Source organism: Callorhinus ursinus, unplaced genomic scaffold, assembly GCF_003265705.2.
Source record: "Callorhinus ursinus isolate GAN/ISIS: 27379988/994484 unplaced genomic scaffold, GSC_fseal_2.0 scaffold1, whole genome shotgun sequence".
NCBI lineage: Eukaryota > Metazoa > Chordata > Mammalia > Carnivora > Otariidae > Callorhinus > Callorhinus ursinus.
The window spans coordinates 140536937-140559733 of record NW_027397063.1 but is presented as its reverse complement, the minus strand read 5'-3'; the positions used below and the strand labels follow the sequence as shown (position 1 = coordinate 140559733).

General features: G+C 56.7%; 1 protein-coding gene and 1 long non-coding RNA gene across 3 annotated transcripts in view; one reads left to right on the top strand and one right to left on the bottom strand.

Moving 5' to 3' along the window:
* Positions 1-22797, top strand: part of LOC141374265 (uncharacterized) — a 38466-nt gene that overhangs the window by 2239 nt on the left and 13430 nt on the right. The gene's annotated exons all lie outside the window — the stretch shown is intronic.
* XIRP1 (xin actin binding repeat containing 1) lies at positions 4338-12911 on the bottom strand. Of its 2 annotated transcripts, none has more exons than XM_025884063.2 (2): positions 12774-12911; positions 4338-9879 (listed from the first exon to the last, which is right to left on the bottom strand). In XM_025884063.2, exon 2 carries the CDS (start codon positions 9873-9875, stop codon positions 4338-4340), a length of 5538 nt encoding a protein of 1845 aa, XP_025739848.2. In that variant the 5' UTR covers positions 9876-9879; positions 12774-12911. The 2 variants fall into 2 exon arrangements, with proteins under 2 accessions (XP_025739848.2, XP_073757874.1); XM_073901773.1 differs by having other exon boundaries at positions 4338-9876; positions 12774-12910.

The following is a 22797-nucleotide window of genomic DNA, read 5'->3' as shown; positions in this document are numbered from 1 at the left end:
TGTCATGGAGATGATATTCCGGTGGGGGAAGACTCCATGTGGACATGGCACCCTCCAAAACTGACCACGTGTTTTTCTAGAACTTTGTCTCTTCCTCATTAAAAGGTGGTGTCTTAATACCCCTTGCATTCAATCCAGGCAGGCTTGTGACTCATTTGTAACCAACGAAGTGCAGCAGGAGTGATTTTGTGTGATATCCAAGGCTGGGTCAGACAAGGCAATGCAGCTTCTGCCTTGTTAGTTGGGACACATGCCTTTGGAGCCTTGAGATGAAATGCAGGAAGTCCAACTACCCTGAGACTGCCATGCAATGAGGAAGCCCAGGCCGGTGGAGAGGCTGTGCATATGTGTTCTGGCTGATATCCCAGCCAATAACCAGCATCAGCTATCAGACACGAGTGGATGAGCTTTCAGATGTTTCCAGACACTAGCTGTTAAATTACTTCAGCCTTCAAGTCTTCCCAGCTGAGGCCCCATACATCATGGTACAGAGACAAGCCATCCCCCTGTGTTCTGTCCAAATTCATGACCCACAGAACTCGTGAGTGTTATAAAATGGTTGTTTAAACCACTAAGTGTGAGGTGCTTTGCTATACAGGAATAGTATTGAGAACACTGACAATAAGCAAATACGTGAGCAAGATAATTTTATATTGTGGGAGGTCTCATGAAAACCTGAAACACCATGATAACTTGTTGGAAGGCCTCATTTGATGGGGTGCAGGTGGGGAGGGGCGATAGGCAGGGAGGGATGGGTCAAGAAAGGCCTTTCTGGAGGGACATTAGAACGGGATCTGAGTGAAAAGGAGTCCAGCCACTGAAGATCTGAGAGAAGTGACTTCCGGACAGAGGATACAGCAGGTGCAAAGGCCCTGAGGCAGGAATCGGTTTGGTAAAGATCAAGGCCAGTATAACTAGGGAGATGTGTGTGAGGATGAGAGTGGTGGCAACAGTTGGGAGAGGAGGGCAGAAAGACAAGTCATTCTAGTCTTAAAGGCAGAGAAGAGTTAGATTTCAGACTGAGTGAGCTGGGAAGCCACTGGAGAGTATTTACACGAGAGCGACTTGATCTGGCAAACTCTCAGTAAGAGCTTTGGCTGCCAGGTGAACGACAGATTGTTAGGACAGGGGGAAGCAAGGAAGACCACTTGGGAGGCTATGGCAGTGGGCCAGGAAAGCGGGGAATGGGTGATGGCCCGAGGCAGCGTGATGCCACTGAAGATGGGGACTGGTGGCCAACTCGGGACACAGCGGCAGTGGCAGGGAGTGACGAGAAGGGAGGAGGCGCCCTGCCCGGCAGGTCGGTCCTGGGTGGGGCCGCGACTTGGGTGAGGACCGGAACCCGCACCCGCCTGTAATCCCGGAGGGAGGCTCCGAGCAAGGGCCGGCCAGGACGGCGCGTACTGGCGTCCAGCGTCTGCCGCGCGGAGCCGACCCCTGGCTGCGCGCCTGCCGGGCGTTTCCGGGCAACGGCTGCAGCGGCCCGAACGACCCGAACCCGGCGGCCTGGGTAACGTCATCGTCACCTTGGAGACGGCGGGCGGGAACGCGCCCCACCTCCGCCTGCCCCCGCCCCCTGGGCGCCGCCTGCGGCCGGGTCCCACTTCCAGCCCCGCCCACTCCGGGCGGGAGGAGAGGGTGGAGCCTGGGCCTCTGCGGCGGGTGTGGCGGCAGGTGTGCAGGGCGCTGGGCGAGACCTCACCGAGCGGCCGCTACTCTCCTTGGTGCACGCTGCCGCCAGCGTGCTCACCACCCACCCACCTACCTCTTCCCACCCTTCCCCCTTGTCGTCCGGACCCGCTTCAGTGTCATTAAGGCTACCTCCACGGAGATGCTTTCCCTTGACCACCCAAGCTAAAGTAACAGCCACTTCTCGTGGGCTGACCTCGTTTTTATTTCCTTCACAGTATCGCTCGCTTCTAAAGTTACCTGCTTGTAATACATTGTCTTCCCTCCCTAAACCCCAGTTCCGTGAAGTCAGGGATAAATTCTGCCTTGTTCATCTCTAGCCTCAGCATCGTGAATGGAACCTGGCAGGAAGTAGGTGCTCAATAAATGTTAGTCGGATGAATTACTGAATTCGCATAATCATTTCGTTCATCCGCGCCTTCATTTATTTGACATTTACGGTGTGCCTTCCAGGCACTTTTGATAAGCACCAGTGGTATACTGAGATGAAGGAGACAGGAACTCCACCTGGAGGTGAGAAAGAGATACTAAAATTAATGGCTACCAATAACACTAAAAAATGAACATGTTGGAGTTCCAGGTCCTAGGCATATAGCTCCAAGCACTCTGCACAAAATTTGCTTAATCTTCACAAGAGTAGGTACTGTAATCGCGCCCACTGTACAGATGAGAACAATGAGAACAGTCGTGCTGTAGGCTGCTGGGCTCCCGTAATCAAGTGAGAGCCCACAGAGGGCAGGGGAGGGGGACATGTGGCCAGAGGCCCAGAGAGATGTAGATATTAGCCCCAGGTGGGTAGATTTGGTATCTTAATTGCTCCCACACACCACTGTTTTCCACCGGGTTCTGGCTCTTTCCAGTTCAGAGCCCAGCTGCCCCAGGGGAGCTCACCGTGTGAGAGGAGCAGGCAATGAGGGGGCTGTGACGTGACATGTAGAAGGCTGATTCCGGGGCTGGTGGTAGGCTAGGAGCCTGCCTGTTAACGGAAGCAAAAGTGTGGACAAGCTCCCACATAACGTTGGGTAGAACAAGGGGGGAGGTAGACGGAGGGGTGTCCAGGAAATTGAGGAACTACATTCATTCCCATCTCTGGATTTTTGCATGTGCTCTTCTCTCTGCCTAGCATGTGCCGCCGCCCCTTGATTTTCACGTAACTGGCTCTTTGTTAACTCAGATCTCAGGTGAGGTTTTTCCCTTGGAGAGGTTTGCCTTGGCTGTGTCCTCTAAGGCAATCACCTGTCATTGTCACATCACCATATGTTAACACTCTTCCCCTAGAGTGGAAGAGTGGCCTAGTCAGGTGCATTACCCTTATTCCTCATCTGGTTTTTCCTGTGACTCATGGTCTGTCCCCTCATTCTAGAAGGTCATTTCCCTAAGAGTGTGACCCCATAAGACCTCACCTCTGTGTCCCTGCTGCCTAGAATAGGCCTGGCATGCAGCAGGCACTCAGTGTTTTTTGAAAGAGTATAAAGGGCCCTGCACTGAATCATTCTGGCCTTCCGGGCCAAGCTCCACGCACTCCCTTTCCGAGGAGCCCCCACTCTGCACACAGCACCTGGCCTGAGCAGGGGAGAGGGCCCAGCCATCTTGGCTACTGGAGTTCTCCTGGGGTGTGACCCTCCCTCCTTCCCAGGCCTGACTGGGCTACTCTCCCACTCTGGAGCAGGGTTCTGGTCAGATTCCACTCCAGGGTGATGTCCAAGAACCTCCAGGAGGGGAGACCAGAGGTGGAGGGGCAGCAGTGTATGTATGGGCTGGGGAAGGGTGGGGGAGGGAAGCAAGGAGAATGGGGGCGGTGTGTGGGGCCTCTTTGTTTCCCAGCCACAATGGTAGAAGAAGGGGTGGCTTTTCAGAGCTTTCCAACACTGCTATTGCCAGGAAAATGGGGCATCCGGAGGTTGTGGCTATTTTCTCCCCCACGGTGGGAACCCAGATTCTAGAACAGACGCGCAAACCGTCCGACACACACAGGCGACAGAATAAAACTTGGGTTTATTCAGACTGTATCCTTTCCATTTGGGGTGCAGAGTGAAGGGCAGTGGGGGTGGAGAGGCAGTATCTTTGGCTTTAGGGACACGTGCTGATTGCTGAGCTTTTCCGCGTGACCTTTGGGTTGCCAGGATGACCCTCTGAGCGGTGGGGATGGTGATGAAGGGACTGCAGCAGGGCCCTTCTGGAGCCCTCAGACCAATCCTGAACAGAGACCAATCCTGCTGTCCAGTTGGCCCTGTCCTCTCCCAGGGTTAAGGAACCCTTGACTGAGAACATTTTGACTCATAATAAAAGAAATAAAGGCTGAGAGGGGAGGGTCCCTTCGATCCTAAGGGGGCTCCCTCTTAGGGCTGGCCTTTGGGCTAGGCCTGTGTGAGGAGCGTGTGTCTGGACATATTCCATCCTCCACAAGCGCTTCTCCCATTCCCGCGCTACTTGGCGGGCCTCTTCCCAACCTTTCTTCCCCGCCTTTTGCAAGGGCTGGGCCTACTGATGGAACTGAGGAAAGGGAAGCTGCCCATATGTTCCAGAAGATGCCTTTTCTTCTTGGTCCTTGCCTTAGGAGTGCAGGAGGTCCGCTCCCACCTCAGTCCTCGGGCCCTGGAGGGCAACGCCGCAGTGCCGGTGGTAGGCTGTGGTGGAGGTGAAGGGGCTCACTGGGCCTCAGGCTGGGAGTGGTCACAGGGGGCCTGCATCATTCCAGCTTCTGCCAGGCCCCCGCCAAGCCTGGCTGGGCTGCACAGGAACTGCCGGAGCAAGGGGGAAGCATGGCGCTCGAGGTGGGGGCCTGGGCCCTTGGACAGCCCTGCCTGCTCGGTGACCACGGTGGGGGACGAGAGGACCCTGTTCCTGCATGGGCCCACCCCTTCACATTGCTGGGTAACTGTTCTCGGGGCTCCATCGCACTGGGAGCCACCCGGTCCAGTCTGCAGCTCCAGAACACCCTTCTGCTGCCCAGTGGGCAGGGGGCTCCTGGCTGAGGCAGGGACAGGCTTGGGCTGCCCAGAGCACTCGGTGACCTCCTTCTTTCCAGCCTTGTCCAGGAGCCCTTTCTGGTGGAGCCGGGCCTGGCCCACATCCTGTGCCAGGTGAGTGCTTTTCACTGAGACATCAAGGACGCCCCTGGGGCTGGGAGCCTCTGGAAGCTTCCTTGCGGCTGACTCAATGGAGATGAATGTTGGGGAGCAAGCTGGATCTCTGCTGGAAGGCAAGACTCCAGGGAGGCCTGGGTCCTCTTTCAATGTCTCTGGCCTCCTGGTGGAAGGGACGACTGAGGCTGCTTGACCCCTGGCCTCTGTGTGATTTCTGACCTTGGCCTGACTCTGGACCTCAGAATGGCTTGCAGCTTGGGTTTGGTTCTTGACTGCAGTTTGCCCTCTGACCTCCTGGCTCGAGCAGTTAGGTCTGGCTTTACTTCTGTCCGTGTCACTGATCTTGCAGGCACCGTGGGCCTGCAGTGGTCCTTGGGCATGGCCCCTGGTGTTGGTCTCAGGCTGGAGGCTGGACATGGAGCTGAGAGCCTTGTGCACAGCCTTCTCAATGTCCAGCAGCCTGGCCAGAGTCTGTTCCCTCAGCCGGGCCACCTCTGTGCTGACCTTTGTCAGCTCCCCGAAGGCCTGCACCACTGATGCCTCCGGTTTGTGGGGGGCAGCAGGAGTCTGAGGGGCCACTCCCAGCTGGGGCACAGTTTCAAAGAGCCTCCTCAGCGCCCTCACGTCCACACTGCTTGCAGCCTCCTTCTCTAGGGCTCGCACCTGGCTCAGGAGGCCCTGGAGTTCTTGCTGGCTTCCCTGCAGAATCTCAGTGCTCTCCGGGGCCTCTTGCTGGGAACCTGCCGTAGGCCCCTCTCCTGGGGGACTGGGAGCCTGCTGTGGTGAGGTGGGGTGACTGCTGAGACCTGAGAGCTTGGGGGGCTCAGGGCTCTGGGCATTGTTGCCTGCAGCCTGGCTCTTGGTGAGTCCGGAAGCCCTGGTGCTGGGCCCACGTTGGGGGCTGGGCTGGCTCTGTTCACGGGGGCATCCAGCCAGAGATAGGCATCCCTGGCCTGCAGTGGTGGGGACGCTGGCTGGCCGAAGGGTGGCTGCATCTCTCTCACCTGGCTTGTGTTCTCCTTGTCCTGCCTCTTTGGAGAATCGGGGAGATAAAACTGAGGGTGTGGGCAGCCTCTGAGGAGGGGGGATCTGGCTTAGGTGTGCAGGTTTGGGAGGCAGCTGAGGCTTCTTCCTTGGGGGCATTTTGGGCTCCAGTTTTGGGGTCCTTGCCTGTGACTCCCCAGGGGTTCTCTGGCTGGCAGGGCTGCTGTGGGAGTGGAGAAGGGCGCCCTGCAGGGGCTCGGAGTTCTGCCGGATAGAGTCCCCATCATGGCAGGCTTGGGCTGGGAAGTCCGGTCCTGTCACAGCAGCTGGGAGAAGAGGAGGAGGAGGAACAGAGGCATTATGGGAGTGCAGACGAGCACCCGCAGGCCGAGGCTCAGAGGCCAGAGTGTGGTGGGCTGAAGAGGCAACCTTCAGGGTGGCCTCTGTGGCTCGGAGGCCTCCCGGGCCGACTCTTGCCATTGCCTTCTCTGGAGGTCCCCAGGCCATCTGTGTGCAGCCCCCAGGCTCCTCCCACCTGGGCCTCAGACTCTGACCAGGGCCTTCCTGGAGTGCGCTGGGGGCCTGGGCCGAGAGGGCAGTGTCCCTGCCCTGCTGTGGGGGCTCTCTTTCAGAAGGCTGGACACCCCCGGGTGGCTCAGAGGTCCTCACGGGGTGAGCAGTGTAGATGCCATCCTGAGTAGCCACCCACCCCTCAGGCAGCCCTCTGGGCAGTGCCTTCTGTTCCCCACTGACCTTTCTGGGGGGTGCTGCGATCCTGGGGTCACCTGCAGCTATAGGCCTAGTGTTGCTCTGGGCAGCCAAGGTGACCATGGCCGATGCCTGCAGAGGACCATCAGGGTGCTGAGGTGGCTCCAGGGCTGCCGAGGTGGCTCCAGGGGTAGAGGCTTGCTTGTGCTTATTCAGAACTTGCTGGTGCAGGCTTTGGGCCTCAGCGGTTGCCATCCACAGATTTTGCATGGCAGCCTGGAGGTCTGGGGCCCCAGGCCCTGGGGGTGTTGTGGTTCCTTCGGACTTTCCCAAAGCTGCTATCCCTTTCTGCCCGGCATGACTATCTTCCTGCTTTTCTTCCCCAGCCAGAGGCATTGCCTTTCCAATGGCTTGTGGGAGGTGGGGGGTACCTCCCGGGCCTCTCAGTTGTCCCATCCCCATGCCGGGGTCCAGTGGGGGAACACGGATGATGTTCTCCATTGGGGACAGCTTCTGGGCCCCCTCGCTGGCTGGCACTGGGCTTGGATCAGCTGGTGGCTCCCACCGCAGACTCTGCAGGCCACTCAGGTCTCCTTTGTCTATGCAGCTGGCCAGCAGCTGCACACTGCCCTTCTCAGGGGCCCTGCTGGTCAGCCGGGGCTGCAGGGAGTAGGCGGTCAGCGAGACCAGGCCCTGCTCTGTCTCCTGCATCACCAGCCCAGTCCTTGCTGCTGAGGTCCCCAGGCCACAAGCCAGCAACTGTTGGAACTCCGGGTCCATGTCTTCCACATGCCCACTGCTGCCTGGGGCTGGCAGCCTCAGCGGCTTAAGGCGGAGCTGGCCCGCTGGGTCCTCCTGAACCAGCAGCCCCTGCTGGTCCACATCTGGCCGGCGCAACACTTGGCGGACAATCCTGGGAAGCTCGCCAGACACCAACTCCTCCTTCCGGATGCGGGGTCCCCCCTGCCCTGGGTCTGGGAGCACATACTTGGCAAGGCAGAGCTCGCCTGGCCCTCGGGCCTCCATGAGGATGCCTCCGTGGTGCAGGAGGCCCGGCATAGTGTGCAGAGCCTGCAGGGTCCCGTCCGCTGTGGTCTCCTGCTGCTCCGGCACCCTGTTGCCTGAGGGGCCCACGGGCTGCTCTTCCTGAAGGTTGCCTCCTCGGATGCTCTCAGCTGCCAGGGAGCCCATGGGGCAGTTCTCAAAGAGCCAGGTGAACTTGTGCACGGAGCCCACAGAGATGGCCTCGGGGAGTACCCTGGACCCCTGGTCTTCCCTCTTGCCTGCCTCCAGAGCCTGGAAAACCTCCTTCTGCCGAGACACCTGCCCCGAAGGGATCTCCACTCGGCTACAGTATCGCACAGGGCCTCTTCCGCAGGGACGGCCTGAGGCCTGCAGAGGCTCAGTTTCGAAGACATGTCCATCTGTCTGTCTTTCCCCAGCCTGGATCTGGCTAACTTGCAGGTGCTGCTCCCTGGAGCCTTCTGGCCTGTCTGCGGGTTGGGGCGCAAACATCCAGGTGCAGGACCGTGCCTCGGCCTTAGCTGCGGGATCTGTGACCTCTGACCCCTGCTTCTCGGCCAGCTCACTCATTGGGCGCGTCTCAAACAACCACCGGATGGTCTGCACGTCACCTTTTAGGAGTGCCTCAGGCTGGGAACCTGCCTGACTCTTTCCTTCTTCCTGGCGTTCTTGCCGTTCCTGCTGGTGGATCACCTCCAGGGGCTGGGTCTCAAAGAGCCACCGGGCAGTGCCGACGTCTCCGGCCACCATTTCCTGCCGGGTGATGCCCCGTACCACGTCCACCGTACTGGGGCTTCGGCCCAGTCGATCCAGGGGCTGTGTCTCAAACATCCACCGGTAGCCCTGCACATCACCTCCAACTATCTGCTCTCTGCTGACAGAGGTCAGGGCATGGAGGTGGCCTTTGCCATCCTGCATGGCATATACTGGGGACCCTAGGTCCTGGGACTGCCCAGGAGAATCAATTCCTTCTGCTCTGTGCACACTCCTATGGGCCGAAGGCTCACCCTGCCCAATGCTGTCCAGGGAAAGGGTCTCGAAAAGGTTCTTGAAGGCCTTCACGTCCCCCTTCACCCCATCCCTCTGGGGGGCACTCTGAGAGTGGGACAGTGCAAAGGAGCCATCACTGGGGAGATGCTCAGACGTGAGCCCCTCACGCCCCCGGGGACCCACTCGCTGCAGGTGGCCCACTTGGACCTTGTCTCTAGGCGTATCCAGGGGCTTCATCTCAAATAGCCACAGGGTAGAGTGGACATCGCCAGGGACTACTTCCTCTTTGGGTGGGTGCCCTGCTCCAGACTCCTCTTCCCCCTTGAGGGTGTCTAGTGCTCGGGTCTCAAACAAGTGCCGCTGCTGTTGAACATCCGGACCAGGAGGGATAAGGTCTGGGGACGGCTGGAAGTCTTTCTCATCCACCAAGATCTCCCGAATGGCGTCCAGCGGCTGTGTCTCAAAGATCCAGCGAGTCGCACTGACGTCGGGCCGGGCCCCCTCCTCCAGGGAGATCCCCCGGATTACCCGCACCTGGCTGGGGTCCCTGTTGATGGCATCCAGAGGTTGGGTTTCAAAGAGCCAGCGGGCAGACCTCACTGCGTTGCTTTGGATTTCCTCCCGGCATGCAGCCTTGACCTCATGGATGGCACCCTCTGCATCCTGGATGGCACACAGTGGCTCCGTTTGGAACAGCTTCACTGTCTTCTTCACATCGCCCTTCAGCTCCTGGATCTCTGAGCGCAGCTCCAAGGGGCTCTGCTCCTGGAGAGAGGGGCGGGAGCCCAGGCGGTCCAGCGGCTGCGTCTCAAAGAGCATCCTGGTACCCTGGACATCCCCGCTGGCCTCAGGCTCCCTGGCCGTAGCCTCCGGTGCCTCGGCCTGGCCAGTCAGCTCATCCAGCGGCTTTGTCTCAAACAGCCGGCGGGCTGCACGAACGTCCCCTCCAGATGGCGGAGGTCCGGCTGGCTCCTGGTCTGTGCTGTTGGCAAAGGAGCCTTCCTCAAACTTGCGGGAGGTAGCCTGGACATCACCGCCAGACACAGGCTCCCTGGCAGGCGGCCTCTCACGGTCCCCAATGGCATCTAGCCGCCAGTTCTCAAAGATCCAGCGCATGCACTGGACGTCACCGTCAGTGGGCTCCTCCGAAACCAGGACGTCAGCCAGGTCTTCAGCCACGGCCTCGGCCAGATTCTTGCGGAGCTCTGGGTGGATGTGCCTGTAGAGGCGGCGGAGCTCGCTGGCTTGTCTCTGCTGGTGGAACTTGGAGAAGGCCTCCTTGGGCGGTGGCGGTGGCAGATCCTCCAGGGCTGGGGGTGGAGGGAGGGGCAGGTCCTCTGCAGTGGCCATCGGAATGGTCGGCATGGGGGCTGCCTGCGTCTGGGCTTTGGCCATCCTTCTGAGGAGAAGGGGCAGAGATGAGGATGGGGCTGTAGCTGGGAGAAATGACAGCGGGCAGGGCCTACGGACAGAGTAGTCCCGCGGTGACCTGGGTTAGAGACTCCCTCCCTCTCCAGACCTCACCTGGGTATCACTCTGCCACCTGCATGGTTGCTCTGTGACAAGTCTTGAACTTAGGGCATATGGAGCCATCCATCGAGGTGGGTCCTGCTTCCCCAGAATTACCTGGGTTGCTAGGGAGCAGGCAGGGCACTGCGGGCCACGAAACTCTGTCCTTTAGCCCTACACGGGATGCTGAAACCTCCAATGGGCAAACTGGACATGTCCCAACCTCACCTTCCTTTACCCAAGTCGGTTTTCCCCTCTTGAACTCCCAGGTGAATCCTGACTGATGGGATACCAGTGGGGGAGAGGCGGGCCCCTAAACTGGGGACTACTGCCCACGGAGAAGAAATTCCCTTTCACAACACCAGAGGGCGCACTTGTCACTTTGCCCACCCTGCAGCCCTTCTGGCCCTGGGAGGTTTAGCAGGGGCCGCAGCAGAAGCAGCTGAGGCTCTGTGAGGGGCAGTTGTTCGCCAGCTACCTCACGGCTCCGCAGAGCCAGATTCTGAATCCCAGGTAGGGTTTTTCTGTGCCATACCCCAAGACTCAGAAGGTGGGAGCCAGGGGGATGTCAAGGGCCTTCTGTCCAGTCACTCCCAATTAAAGACAAGGAAACCGAGGCATAGAAAGAGTCAGATCTTGGTGAATGAGCGGCAGGCAGTGCCTAGACCCTATGTGGGGGCCCTGTTCCCAAGAAATAAGAGGGAAGGGGGCATGAAGCTTTCTTACTGGCTGTGGTGCCCCTCTGTTCCCCAGCAGCTGCCCGGAGCAGAGTGTGCGGGTGACACCCACAGGGAGGGAAGGCAGTGCACAGAGGGCTTTGCTGCAGACACCTCCTTGCCCTGGCTCGTGGAGACTCTTCCCCAACTGTAGGCCACCAGCCCCAAACTCCCGAACATCTCCTCTTTCTCCCTCTTCATGTCAGCTTCCATCAAGGCACTGCTTCACCCCAGCTACCCTCCACCCCCCGCCGTGGCCTCCCACCCCTCAAGCCCTTCTCTGGTCTCAGTCCTCTGGGTGTCTTATCTGTCTTGTGACAGGTGTACTGACAGTCCCCAGAGGCCAATAGGAAAGGAATGGGAAGCATGTCCCCCCTCCCGCTGCCCCCGACCCATTGCTTTGCTCCACACTCACGCTAAATATAGCTGAGGTCCTGGCCTCGGCCCAGCAGCCTGGGGCTCAGGAGGGAGGCCCAGGCTCAGCCACTGGGACCCTGGGCTCTTTCACCCACCTTATCTCCCTCTCTGTCCTGGGCTCCCTGATCCTGCCCCCTGCCTCCCGAGCTGGTGTCAGGCGCCTGGCCTGCAGGATGACCAGCGCTGGGGCCTGGCGGTGGGGGGAGGTTAAGGGACACAGGCAGCAGGTGGGGGGCAGGACTTCCTCCTCATAGCTACTTAAGAAGTGGGGGGAACTGAGACCTGTTTGCCAACCCCCCTTCTGAGAGAGCCATCCCAGGCTGCCCACCAGACGTCAGAGCCCTGATGTGGGGAAAACTCTGAAACCTGCAGCCCGAGTCTCCTCACATGCTCTGGGTGGTTCCTGTCATCTCTGAGTTCTGATGGGAGCAAAGGCAAACCATGCCTCCCTGTCCTGTCACGACCACGTGGCCTGAGCAGATGGCATGTATGGACCACCAGCTCCACCCCACCACTGACCCCAGGAATCTCCAGCATCCCTGCTATGGTTACAAATTGTTAGCATCACAGAATCCAGGGATGTCAGAACTATGGACCCTCAGAGGTCAAGGAACCTAACCCCCCATTGTTTAGACAGGGAAACGGAAGCCCAAAGACAGGGAAGGAGCTGTTCCGGGGGGCTCTGTAAGGTAGTAGTAAGGCCTGAAGCAGGTTTTCTGAACCCTGGCCCTCCCACCTTTGCCCCTGCCTAGCCTGAAATTCCTGGGGCTTAATTTCTAAAGGGCAGGGACAGGGGTGGGGTGTGGGTGGAATCGGAACTGGGACCACCAGACTTAGGGTCAGGCCTGAACCCCAAGAAGTGTGCCAGAGCTTGGCCTCCCAGGGCTGAGCCAGCCTCAGGGTGACCCCACCTTTGCCCCCAGGTCTGCTTCTCCTTGGCTCACCCTCCACAGGTCTCTCCATCTGGGCACACTGAGATCTGGTCTCCCCAACTCGTGTCCCCAGATTTGCCCGAAGGGTTTTCCCCCTGGGCAAGACCATGGCCTGGGGCAAAGTCTGCCTTCTACTCCAGGCCCTAGGCCATGATATGTGGGGAGCTGGGCTCAGGCCAGCCCTGGGGAGATATTTCTGGTGCCAGATATGCCAAGACTTTTGCCCACAACAGCTGGGCATGGGGTTTGTCCTAGCAATGCAGAGTCGGGCCTGCGTCCTACCCGCCAGCCCCTGTGTCCTCCGACCTCTCTTCTGTCCCTCTTTCTTCTGGACACTGGGCCTGCCTGGGGCTTCTTTGAGAGGAAACCCTGAAACCCGAGGAGCTCTGTGCCTGTATTTCAAAAACGGCATCTCCAGGCCACCTTCTCCTGAAAGCCTTTCTGAATTATGCCGGACTGGTAAGAACCTGACTCTTTTGTGGGACTCAGACCTGTGGCAGCCGCTCTGAGCGCTCCCATGGGGCCCATGCTAATGTTCCTTTAACTTCCTCATGGAACTTTTATATCAGGGACCCCCCCCACCTCCATCCAGTTGCAACCTCCTTCCTCCACCCAGAGCTAACCCCGTCCTGTGCTCTCCTGAGAGCCATCCCACATTGCCCACAGGGGACCCCAGCGCAGAGAGCCAGCCTGCCATGGAAAGACGAGAGGTCACTCACCGGGAGGTCCCACTTGGCTGAGGGGGTGCTCAGGTCTGTGGCAGGTGTGAGCTAATGGCCCGTCTTTCCGGCTTCTTGTGCAGGGCCGGTCCTACTCTGCTGGCCTCGTTAGGCACCTTCTTGCTGCCCTGGCTCGGGTCTCTGTCCTCCGCCAGCCTAGCAGCTGCCTTTATCTTGCTGGCTAGGGGTGGGCCAGGTGGGGGCGGGTGGGAGAGGCTAAGTTCAGAGTATGAAGTGGCTCAGTTATTTATAGGGCTTGTGGAAGTCCCCCTTCCATCCCGGGGAATCAGTTACATGTCCTTGCTGCTGTGAGGGAAGAGGAATAGGGACCACTTCATTCATTCAAGTCTCATCTGAGGTTTGGGGTCAGTGACTCAGCCATGGTGTGGGGTACGGGTGTCCCAGACCTATTTTGAGGGAATGAATCAAGAGGGGCATCTGACACCTGGACGGCCCTGCCCCTTATTCCACGTGGCTCCCCTCTCTGCTCTGGACTGGTCTCTGACTATTCCTGATGTGTGTGTGTTCACTGTGCCAGGGGATTGGAGCCCCCCCCGCCCCCCCAGGGCAGGCCCGGGCCCTCTCCTCTGCTCCTGGCCTGGACACTTCTAGGGTAAGCCCGGCTCTCCTTCTCCCCCATCCCCTCTGCGCTGAGGATTTTCCCTCCCTTGTCCTTCTTCATGTCCCGTGACACTGGGCTACACAGTCTGGAGTGTAACTGCACTGGGGGAAAGACATCTGAATTTCCAGGCCTCAACTCTTCACTAGGTCCCTGACTTATCAAAGAATTCCACAGAATGGTTCTGTGGTTTTCATAGCAGATGATCTGGGTACTTGTTTACTTTGGGACTCTTCCCTCTGACTCAGGGCCCAGACTTTCTGGGAATGGGGGGGGGAGGGAGGGAGGGGTGGCACGCGGCAAGCTGACTGTGGGGTTATTTCTGACCCTGGAGTCATCAGCTTCCCAGTCACAGACGACTGCCGTGGCGGGGGGTCATGCCTCCCCCTTCTTTGCTTCCCAGAACTCAAGGTACTTAGCAGGGTCCAGAGATCCTGGCATTCTGACCAGGAAGGGTGAGGGGCAGCAGGGGGCCACCCAGAGCGCTCACGAAGGAGGCGTTTTGCCCAGGTGCTGGGTCTAAGGCCATGCAGGTGCCTTCTGTTACCTGGCAGCACAGGGTCTCCTTCTGACATCCGGGATGCCCTCTGCTGCCAGGTGGGGATACCAGGCACTGCTCGCTTTTCCCACTGAGTCAGCGTGAGTCATGCTGCACTAACATGGGGCCAGAGAGAGGGGCATCTGGGGACCCCTTCTCCTGCATCCACTCCAGCTTTTGGCTTCCCCTGTGCTTATCCAACCCCCTGCCTGCTCCCCAGGCTTTTCCTGATCATCTGCTTTGTTCTTATCTAATACAACTCTCCTTTTCAATATAGTCACCACTAACCACAGGTGCTTATTTACATTTAAATTGAGTGAAATGAATTAAAATTAAAAATTCAGTTCTTCCATCACACTAGCCACATTTTGAGTGCTCCATAGAGATGTGTGCGTAGTAACTATCATGCCCGACACATCCCTGTGGAAAGTTCTGTTGCCCCGCTACGGGTATCAACGCTGAAAATCTCATAACAGAGGGTGTTTCCCTCTCTGCCTTGGCTGTCAGGAAGCTCAGAGCTACATCCTTAGTCTAGCAAGTAGGCTTTGCGGGCTGCTTCCTGTGTAATGAGGGTGACCAACTGCTGCCTGTCTCCGAGGGGGTCCCAGAATAAAGCACTTTCAGTTTTAAAGCTGGAAAACTCGAAGAAAACCAGAATGAGTTAAGCATCCTATGTGTAATGATCCAACAGTGCCGCATCATGAAAGTGTCAATTAGAAGGCCATTGAGGCATGATTTATCAGAGTATCTTTTTAAAAAAAAAAAGACTTTATTTATTTGACAGAGAGAGAAAGCACGAGCGGGGTGAGGGGGCAGCGGGAGAGGGAGAGGGACAAGCAGACTCCCTGCTCAGCGCTCAACCCCAGGACCCCGAGATCATGACCTGAGCCGAAGACAGACACTTAACGGACTGAGCCACCCAGGCGCCCCTATCAGAGTATCTTTGGTGGAGACATTGCACATCTCTCTTTTTCAGCTCCCTCAAATCATCTTGGGAATGAGGCTGGGAATAAACAAATACACTGAGGTTGAATGGCTGTGCTGATTAATCGACCTTTGTTAAAAGGCAGAGGGGCCTTGGGGGAGGGGTGGTGGTTTCCAGGGACGCCAGTCCCTCCTTCTGGAGCCCCACTGCTCCTCAGTCTTGAGGGCGCCTTCCCCCGTCAGCCCCTCCCTCCACGTGGGGTTCCGCCAAAGTTGGGCGTTGGTCAGAAATTCATAGTCTCCCTGCAGAGCCGGCACACGATGGCAGAGCTCAGAGTTAGTAGCTGGTGGCAGACTCACCGGAAGCTTCAGGAGAGACAGGATCCAGGGATGATTAGGGGCCAGACTGCCTGAGTGTGAATCCTACCTGTGACACTCACTAGCTGTCTGACTTTGGCAACTTCCTGACCCCTTCTGTTCCTCAGTTTCCTCATCTATAAGATGGGGATAATAATTGTGTAGACCTCAAAGGGTTGCTGTGAATATACATCTCTCTCTCTCTCACACACACACACACACACACGCACACACACACACACACACACGGTGCATCTAGAGCAGGGCCTGGCATACTACAAGCTCAATAAATGAGAAAGCTCATTAAGTTTTTCCTGGATCCCTGCCACCCCCAGCTTCTCCAGGTCCCAGATCTCAGTGTGTCCTCTCGGTCTGAAGACAAGTGCCCTTCAAGGCACTGGCTGGCAGTCCTGGCTTCCCTCTGGCTGGGAAGCAGACACTGGTGCCAAGGGACCGCTCTGAGCAGGCCAGGATGGGTCTGTTCCAGGCCCGCGGGAGACACAGGTCTGCTCAGCCTCTTGATAAAACCATCTGAACTCGGAATAGGGATTTTCTGCTCTGGGGGTAGCTCTGAGGGTGGGTACACTAGCGGGGAAAGTCTCCGCCCTCCTGCCAGGGGAACGTGGCTACCACGTGAGAGGCGGTAGAGCATGGGATCTGGCGTCAGACTGCTGGGATCAAATCGCCAGCCTGGCTCTTCCTATTTAGATGACCTCTGAATGTCTTTCAGTTCTCTGCACCCTAGCGTCCTAGCTCCCTAGCTCGGGATCTCCCAAGAGTGGCCCCTGCCCCCCAAACCCCGGAGAGGAGCATTTGGGAGCACGTGACTTCATTGGGAGGGGAGGAATGTGGTGAAGGAGTAAAGTGAGTTGGGGGCGGAGGAGAGCAGGTTACTACTGTGGACACCTGAGGCTTGATCCCACTGGAGAGCCTCTGAGAGCTGGTGCAGAACGTGTGTCACCAGGGCAAGGAAGCTGGGGTGTTCACCCACCCCTCCTCAGCCCCACCTGGACGGAAGCACCAGCTCTCCTATCCTTCCGGCCTGCCCCTCAGACAGAAAGATACAGGGTTTGAGGCGGGAATCTGTGTCTATACAGGGACTGTCCCTTGAAGTGGAGTGAGGGTGGTACGGGGAGGGGGGCGGGGACCAGTATGTTTGTGCCCATTTTACAGGTGAGGAAATGAAGGCTTGGAGAAGTTAGGTCGACGTATGAGTGACAGGCTCAGCAAGGACTAGAACTCAGGTTTCCTGCCCCTGAGGTCAGGGAGGTCCAGCCCCCGGGGATGCTTTGTGAGGAGGGATGTGATGGGGACGAGACATACCTGGGTCCCACTAAGGACATGGCCACCGCCAAGATGCCTGGCCCTGCCTGATAGAACAGCAGGAAGCCTGGAGGCGGCTGCCCCTTAATCCTTGGGCTTGGAGAATTGTTGTCAGTCCTGCACACATTCCGGGGACCCCAGAGCACTTGTGGCCGGGGAGGGGTGCAGTTGGCAGCTTCCTGGGACAGGGGCCCTGCCTTTTGACCCCGTTAGCATCCTGCTGGCCAATTTCCCCTCCTCCCTTCCTTCCCCAGTACACACGATGCCCTGCTGGGACCCAGATCCCAGCTGCAGAACCTGTCCTGGGAGCCCACAGTTCAGTGGGAAATGGACCTGGTGAGGACAGAGGTACCAGTTTGGCACTGAGGGGCCCAGGGAGGGAGAAGCAAACTCCAAGTGTGGGCCCCCAGTGTGGTTTCATGGAGAGGTAGCCTGTGAGCTGAGGCCCCCAAATGAGGAGGCACTTGATGAGAAGAGATGGTGGGTATTAGGGGCTGAATTGTATCCCTCTCAAATTCATATGTTGAAGCCTTAACTCCCAGACCTCAGAATGTAACTGTATTTGGAGAGAGGGCCTTTAAAGAAGTAATTAAGGCAAAATGAGACCAAGAGGGTAGGGTCCTAACTGAATAGGACTGATGTCTTTTAGAAGAAGAGAAAGAGACACCAGGGATGTGTGTGCAAGGACGAAAGGCCATGTGAGGACCCAGGGAGAGAGGCTTCAGGAGAAACCAAACCGGCCAGCACCTTGATCTTGGACTTCCAGCCTCCAGAACTGTGAGAAAATTAATTTCTGTTGTTTCAGCCACTCTGTCTGTGGTATTTTGTTCTGGCGGTCTGAGCTGATGAAGTTAGTAGGGAACAACATTTAGGTGGAAGATATGGCCTAAGTATAGGCAGGGGAGTGGGAAAATCTGACTGAGCCCAGGGTGGAGGGAGATGGGTTGATACAGGAGTCCTGGAGGTCATGGAGTCAAGTTTTATCCATTTCTGCTCCCCCCGCACTGCTGAGTACAGATTCATTTGAGCAGGTCTTCACAGGATATAGCTGGTGGAATTCTAAAGATGGTTCTCCAAGATTCCTGTCCCCTGGTGATTCATCAAACACTACTCTAGGCACTGCTGTGAAGGGATTTTGCGTGTGTGGTTCAAGTCCCAAGTCAACCGATTTTAAGATGAAGAGATTATCTGGGTGGGCCTGACCTGATCAGGGAAGGCTCTTAGAAGAGGAAGGCTTTCTGCTGGTGGCAGAAGAAGTCACTGAGACTGCAGGCATGGGGGGATTTGACACACCTTCCCTGACTTGAAGATGGGCGGATCGTGTGAGCAGCAATGTGGTGCCTTCAGGAACTGAGAGAGGCTCCTGGCTGAGAGCAAGGAAATGGGGACCTCCATCTTAACAATGGCAGGAACTGAATTCTGTCACCATCTGGCATGAGCTTGGAAGAGGAGTTTTCTTCCGTTTCCAGCTGAGGCTCAGCCTTGTTCCAGCCTTATGATTCCCTGAGCAGAGAGCATGGCCCTGCCATGCCAGACTTCTGTATTAGCTACAGAACTGTGAGCTAATAAAGGGGGTCGTTTAAGCTGCTAAGTTTGTGGTATTCTGCCTCCCAGGAATAGAAAAGGAATAGAGGAAACCGGAGCAGTGGAGGGCGGGCAGGAGGCCACGGCTGCCCACCTGTAACAGGCACCCAGGCAGCCCGGAGCTCGGCCTCAGCATTCCCCACCGTGCGGCTGGCTAGGGGGTCCTAGGCAGCTGTGCTCAGCACCCCGAGGTCACCAGAGAGCCTCAGATCATCCTGGTCAGGGGAAGTCAGAGCAGGAAGAGCCCAGTCTTTCATCCCCCCCATTTCACACCTGGGGCCTGGAGGTTTGTAGCGGAGCCAGAACCCCGCGGAGTAGTGAAGGAGTTGGTTCAGGAAGCCCTCCTCCAGGGGCGCCTGGGTGGCTCAGTCGTTAAGCCTCTGCCTTCGGCTCAGGTCATGATCACGGGGTCCTGGGATGGAGCCCTGCATCGGGCTCCCTGCTCCGCGGGAAGCCTGCTTCTCCCTCTCCCTCTGCCCCTGCTTGTGTTCCCTCTCTCGCTGTGTTACTCTCTTTGTCAAATAAATAAATGAAATCTTAAAAAAAAAAAAAAAAAGAAGAAGCCCTCCTCTGGAACCCCAGCTCCACACTTACCAGCTCTCCAACCTTGGACAGGCCATATCAGCTCTCCAAGCCTCAGTTTCCCTGTCTGTACAGCAGAAAACTGTTCAGTGTCCTCGGCCATGAGGAGACAGGCCCTCAGAGGAGGCCCCCTGCTGTCCGGCCTGGGGCTCTGGGTGGGCACTGGGAGTGAGGCGGAGGGCAGGGTGGCTGACGGGGAGGGGGTGACAGGCTGACTTTGAACCAGATGAGGGTGAGGTAGGCAGAGCCTGTCTTCAGGGGCCAGATAATGGGATTTGGGCCTCTGGACCTGAGACAGAGCCCCAGCAGCCATTCGTGTGCAGGGAGGATGCAGGCCGCCAGGGGTCTGCGGGGAGGGGTGGGCACAGGGACAGACGTAGAGAAGGTGGACTGTAGCGAAGTCGCAGAAGGAAGTGGCAGCCAGGGAGGCGGGAGAAAAACCACGAGGGGAGTTGATCTTGGAAGCTGCTGAGGGAGGAATGCATTTCGAGAAGGGAAAGGAATGACAGTGTTCAGTGCTCCACAGAGTAAAGAGAAGGACCGGGAAGGGGATGCCAGGTTCACCAAGGACGCCCTTGAGGACTTTGCCCCAGAGCCACCTCCAGGCTGCCGAGGGCTGCGGAGGGCTTGGGGTGAGCTTGTGGAGGCACCCAGGAGACATGCCCCTCACAATTCTCACTGGTCAAGTGGGAACCAATATAGGAGTCAGGTTTGTGGTGAAAAACTAAATCAGGGTCAGGAAAGCCCCTCTGGTAAGAGAGATGCCTAGTTCCAAACGGAGGTGGGCAAGCGGAGTGTTGGAAATGGCTGGCAAGGCCCCCAGTGCCCAGCAGGTGGCAGCATGTTATCAAGTGACACTTCACCTCTCCGGACCAGGACTGCATTTTACCATCTCATCTATTTATCGGCACCCGATGAGCACAGGGTGTTATACATAGAGTGGTTAACTGAACACAGTAAAAAAAAAAAAAAAATGAAAAAAGTAAATTCAGTTAGCCAACATATAGTACATCATTAGTTTTTGATGTAGTGTTCAATGATTCATTCGTTGCATATAACACCCAGTGCTCATCACAACACGTGCCCTCCTTAGTACCCATCACCCTGTTCCCCCATCCCCCTTAACTGAATTTAAATTAAAAAAAAAAGAATACACGGCTACTATGTGCTGAGCTCTGGGCTAAGCACTGGAGATTTTATATATAGATCTCTCTCTTTCTATCTATATATATCCTCAGGGAGCCTACATTTTGGTTAGAGGCAGATAAAACAAGCAAGTGAATAATCATAACTGTCAAGTAACTCTCTTAACTTCAATGCTTTATCTTCTCCAGGTTCCAGGGGAACTTTTCTAGAACGTGACATATATCCCTTCCTCCTTGAACCGAACAGTACCATGCTTGTTTGTGGGACAGATTGAACGCATTTTTCCAAAGATGGCCACTCCGATATGTCCCATCCCATCCCATCTCCCTTATAATGTGACTTTGACAGACTTTCTCCAATTGACAGAAAGGAGTCTATATGCCACCCTCTTGCATCCAGGCAGGGCTGTGACTGGTGGAAGGGCACTTCATGACTTCTGAGGTTGGGCCATAAAAAGCAGCACAGCTTCCACCTGCTTCTCTGGGGACATTGGAACCCGGTCACTAAGTTGTGAGGAAGCCCAAGCAGCCCGTGGAGAGATTCCACAGAGATGAACTGAGGCCAGCAGCCCAGGGCCCTGGCTAAGTTTCCAGCCAACAGTCAGCATCAAGTGCTAGCCACGAGAGGAAGCCAGCTTAGAAGTGGGTATTCCAGTCTCCGGGCTGGCTGTCCCAGCTGACTCCACACTGAGCAGAGATGAGCTGTCTCTCTGATCGCAGGACCGTGGGCAAAATGGTTGCTGCTGTTTTTTTTGTTTTTTTTTTAAGATTTTATTTATTTATTTGAGAGAGAGAGAGAATGAGAGATAGAGAGAAGAGGGTCAGAGGGAGAAGCAGACTCCCTGCTGAGCAGGGAGCCTGATGTGGGACTCGATCCCGGGACTCCAGGATCATGACCTGAGCCGAAGGCAGTCGCTTAACCAACTGAGCCACCCAGGCGCCCCTGATTGCTGCTGTTTTAAGCCACTTAAAATTTGAGGTAGTTTGTTATGCCGCAATAGATGGATACAAGTCATTAGGTTACTACTTATGAGGGCCCACTCTCTGTTGGTCTCTTTGCTAGGGGCTGAGGCTATAGGGTAAACGGGACAGGCACAATCTCTGCTGTCATGGCATTTACTGTCCAGCTGGGAAAACAAAGTGTGATCAAAGCACTATAATTTGCTGGCTAACTTTGAAGCCGTGGCAAGGTTACCTGGCTCCAGGCACCTCACCTTTTTCCTTATCTCCAGGTATCGTCCACGAACGGTTAACCTCCCTTTCCTGAGTCACTCGAACCTCCCATGAGAAAGTGGCTACTGAGAACATCCAGGGCAGCCCCCCACGGGGTGACCCAGCCCGTGAGCCTCGCCACTCACACCACCTCCAGAGCCCTTGCTGCAGCCCAGGCCGCCATTTCCCACCTTTTGTTCCCAGCAAGGCTTCCCACTGCCCCAGCATGAGACCAAAGTCTGCCAGGGCTCCCAAGACTCCGAGCGAAGCAGCCCCAGCTGTGTCCCCGACCCCGCCTCGCAGCTCTCCCTCCTTCCTTCCCTGTCCTGTCCTCAGGATGCACGAAGCTTTCTCTCACTTCGGGATCTTAGCACCTGCTGTTCTCTTCTTCTCCTCCTGTCCCTGTTCTGTTCTACACTGTGAGGGGCCTATGTCCGTGTGAGGACACCCAGTCTGCAGGCCCACATGGCATCATAAACACCCCTCTCCATGGCCACTGCCAGGCCTCAAGATGTGGGCCCTGGCAGAACAGTCTGCTGTCAGGTGGATGGACCTAGAAAAGAGACTAGAATGTCTGACTAGAAAATACCAGAGTCCCAGGTACCTTGAGATGGAGAGAGACCTCTTCAAAGGCCTTGCCCAACGGGGTTGCCTGGAGCCAAATGGGAACCCCGAAGAAAGAATATTTGTAGGGGTAGACTTCTAGGTCCAGTGGCTAAATGGGAATTATCAGGAGGGAGCTGGGAAATGCATCCACCATGTCAGTAACTGCAGGGAGTATGGGGCTTGGGGATTCCTCAAAGAAGCTTCAAAACACACCATGTTGGAAAGAGCCAGCCTTGAACCTCTGCCAAGCTCAGGAATCAATGCTTCAGGAAAGTACCAGACCTGTGATCTCTCTCCCTGCCCCACCACCTGAACTTGGACTCTGGAGGGGAGGGGAGCCAGGTGGAGTGATGGAAGAAGGCTGCCCGGGTTTGACTTGGAAACTCAGTGGGGAAGGGGGGGTGTAGTGTGTTATCTCATTTTTTCCTCTCCAGATTCTGTTCTGTTTACCCTTTAGCCATCTGCTGTCACTCCAGACTCAGGGTGAGCAGGAAGGAGAGGGAGGAGAGACGGAGGGCAGGAAAAGTGTTGGTGGCACTCTCTGGGAGGGTTGGAGGGCCAGGTGTGGGCTCTTCCTTGTGTGGACTGCCCTGTGGGTATACTGGAGACACCACCCATGGGTAGGCCATTCCCTGGACAGGGTGACGTGACCTTAAGGCAAGTGCTGACGCCATCTCCCCACCTGCACATACCTCCTCTTGAGTGCGCTACAGGAGACCATCAGCCCTCTTCACTCCTGCTCTCCACTCAGTGCAGGGGGCCGGGCTCTCCGGGGGCACTCTTGAAGGCCCCTATCAGACCTAAAGTGGGCGGAGGACAACACTTTCCTTCAAGAAACCCTCTTTCCAGTTTCACTTCTAGTCGAACACTTCTGCCTGGTGGAACGTGTTGGATGAAAGGTCAAGACCCAATTTGGTTGTCAACTTTCTGTAAATCTTGCACTTCATTTCAGGTTGGGGTGGGGAGCGTGGCTCTTGGGTCCATTTTTCTTACCTACGGAGCTTTGACTAAAATCTCAGAGGTAGGAAATGCCTTTTGAAAAGTTCTTGTTACAGGAATGATTTTGCACCTGGAGAGGTTCAAGATGTAGCTCAATGGCATCAAGATGATTTTAAGCTAAAAACGTCTGAATAC

Bases quoted from the DNA above. Each gene is read 5' to 3' on its own strand.
- XIRP1 (XM_025884063.2), bottom strand. From the start codon at position 9,875: ATGGCCAAAGCCCAGACGCAGGCAGCCCCCATGCCGACCATTCCGATG.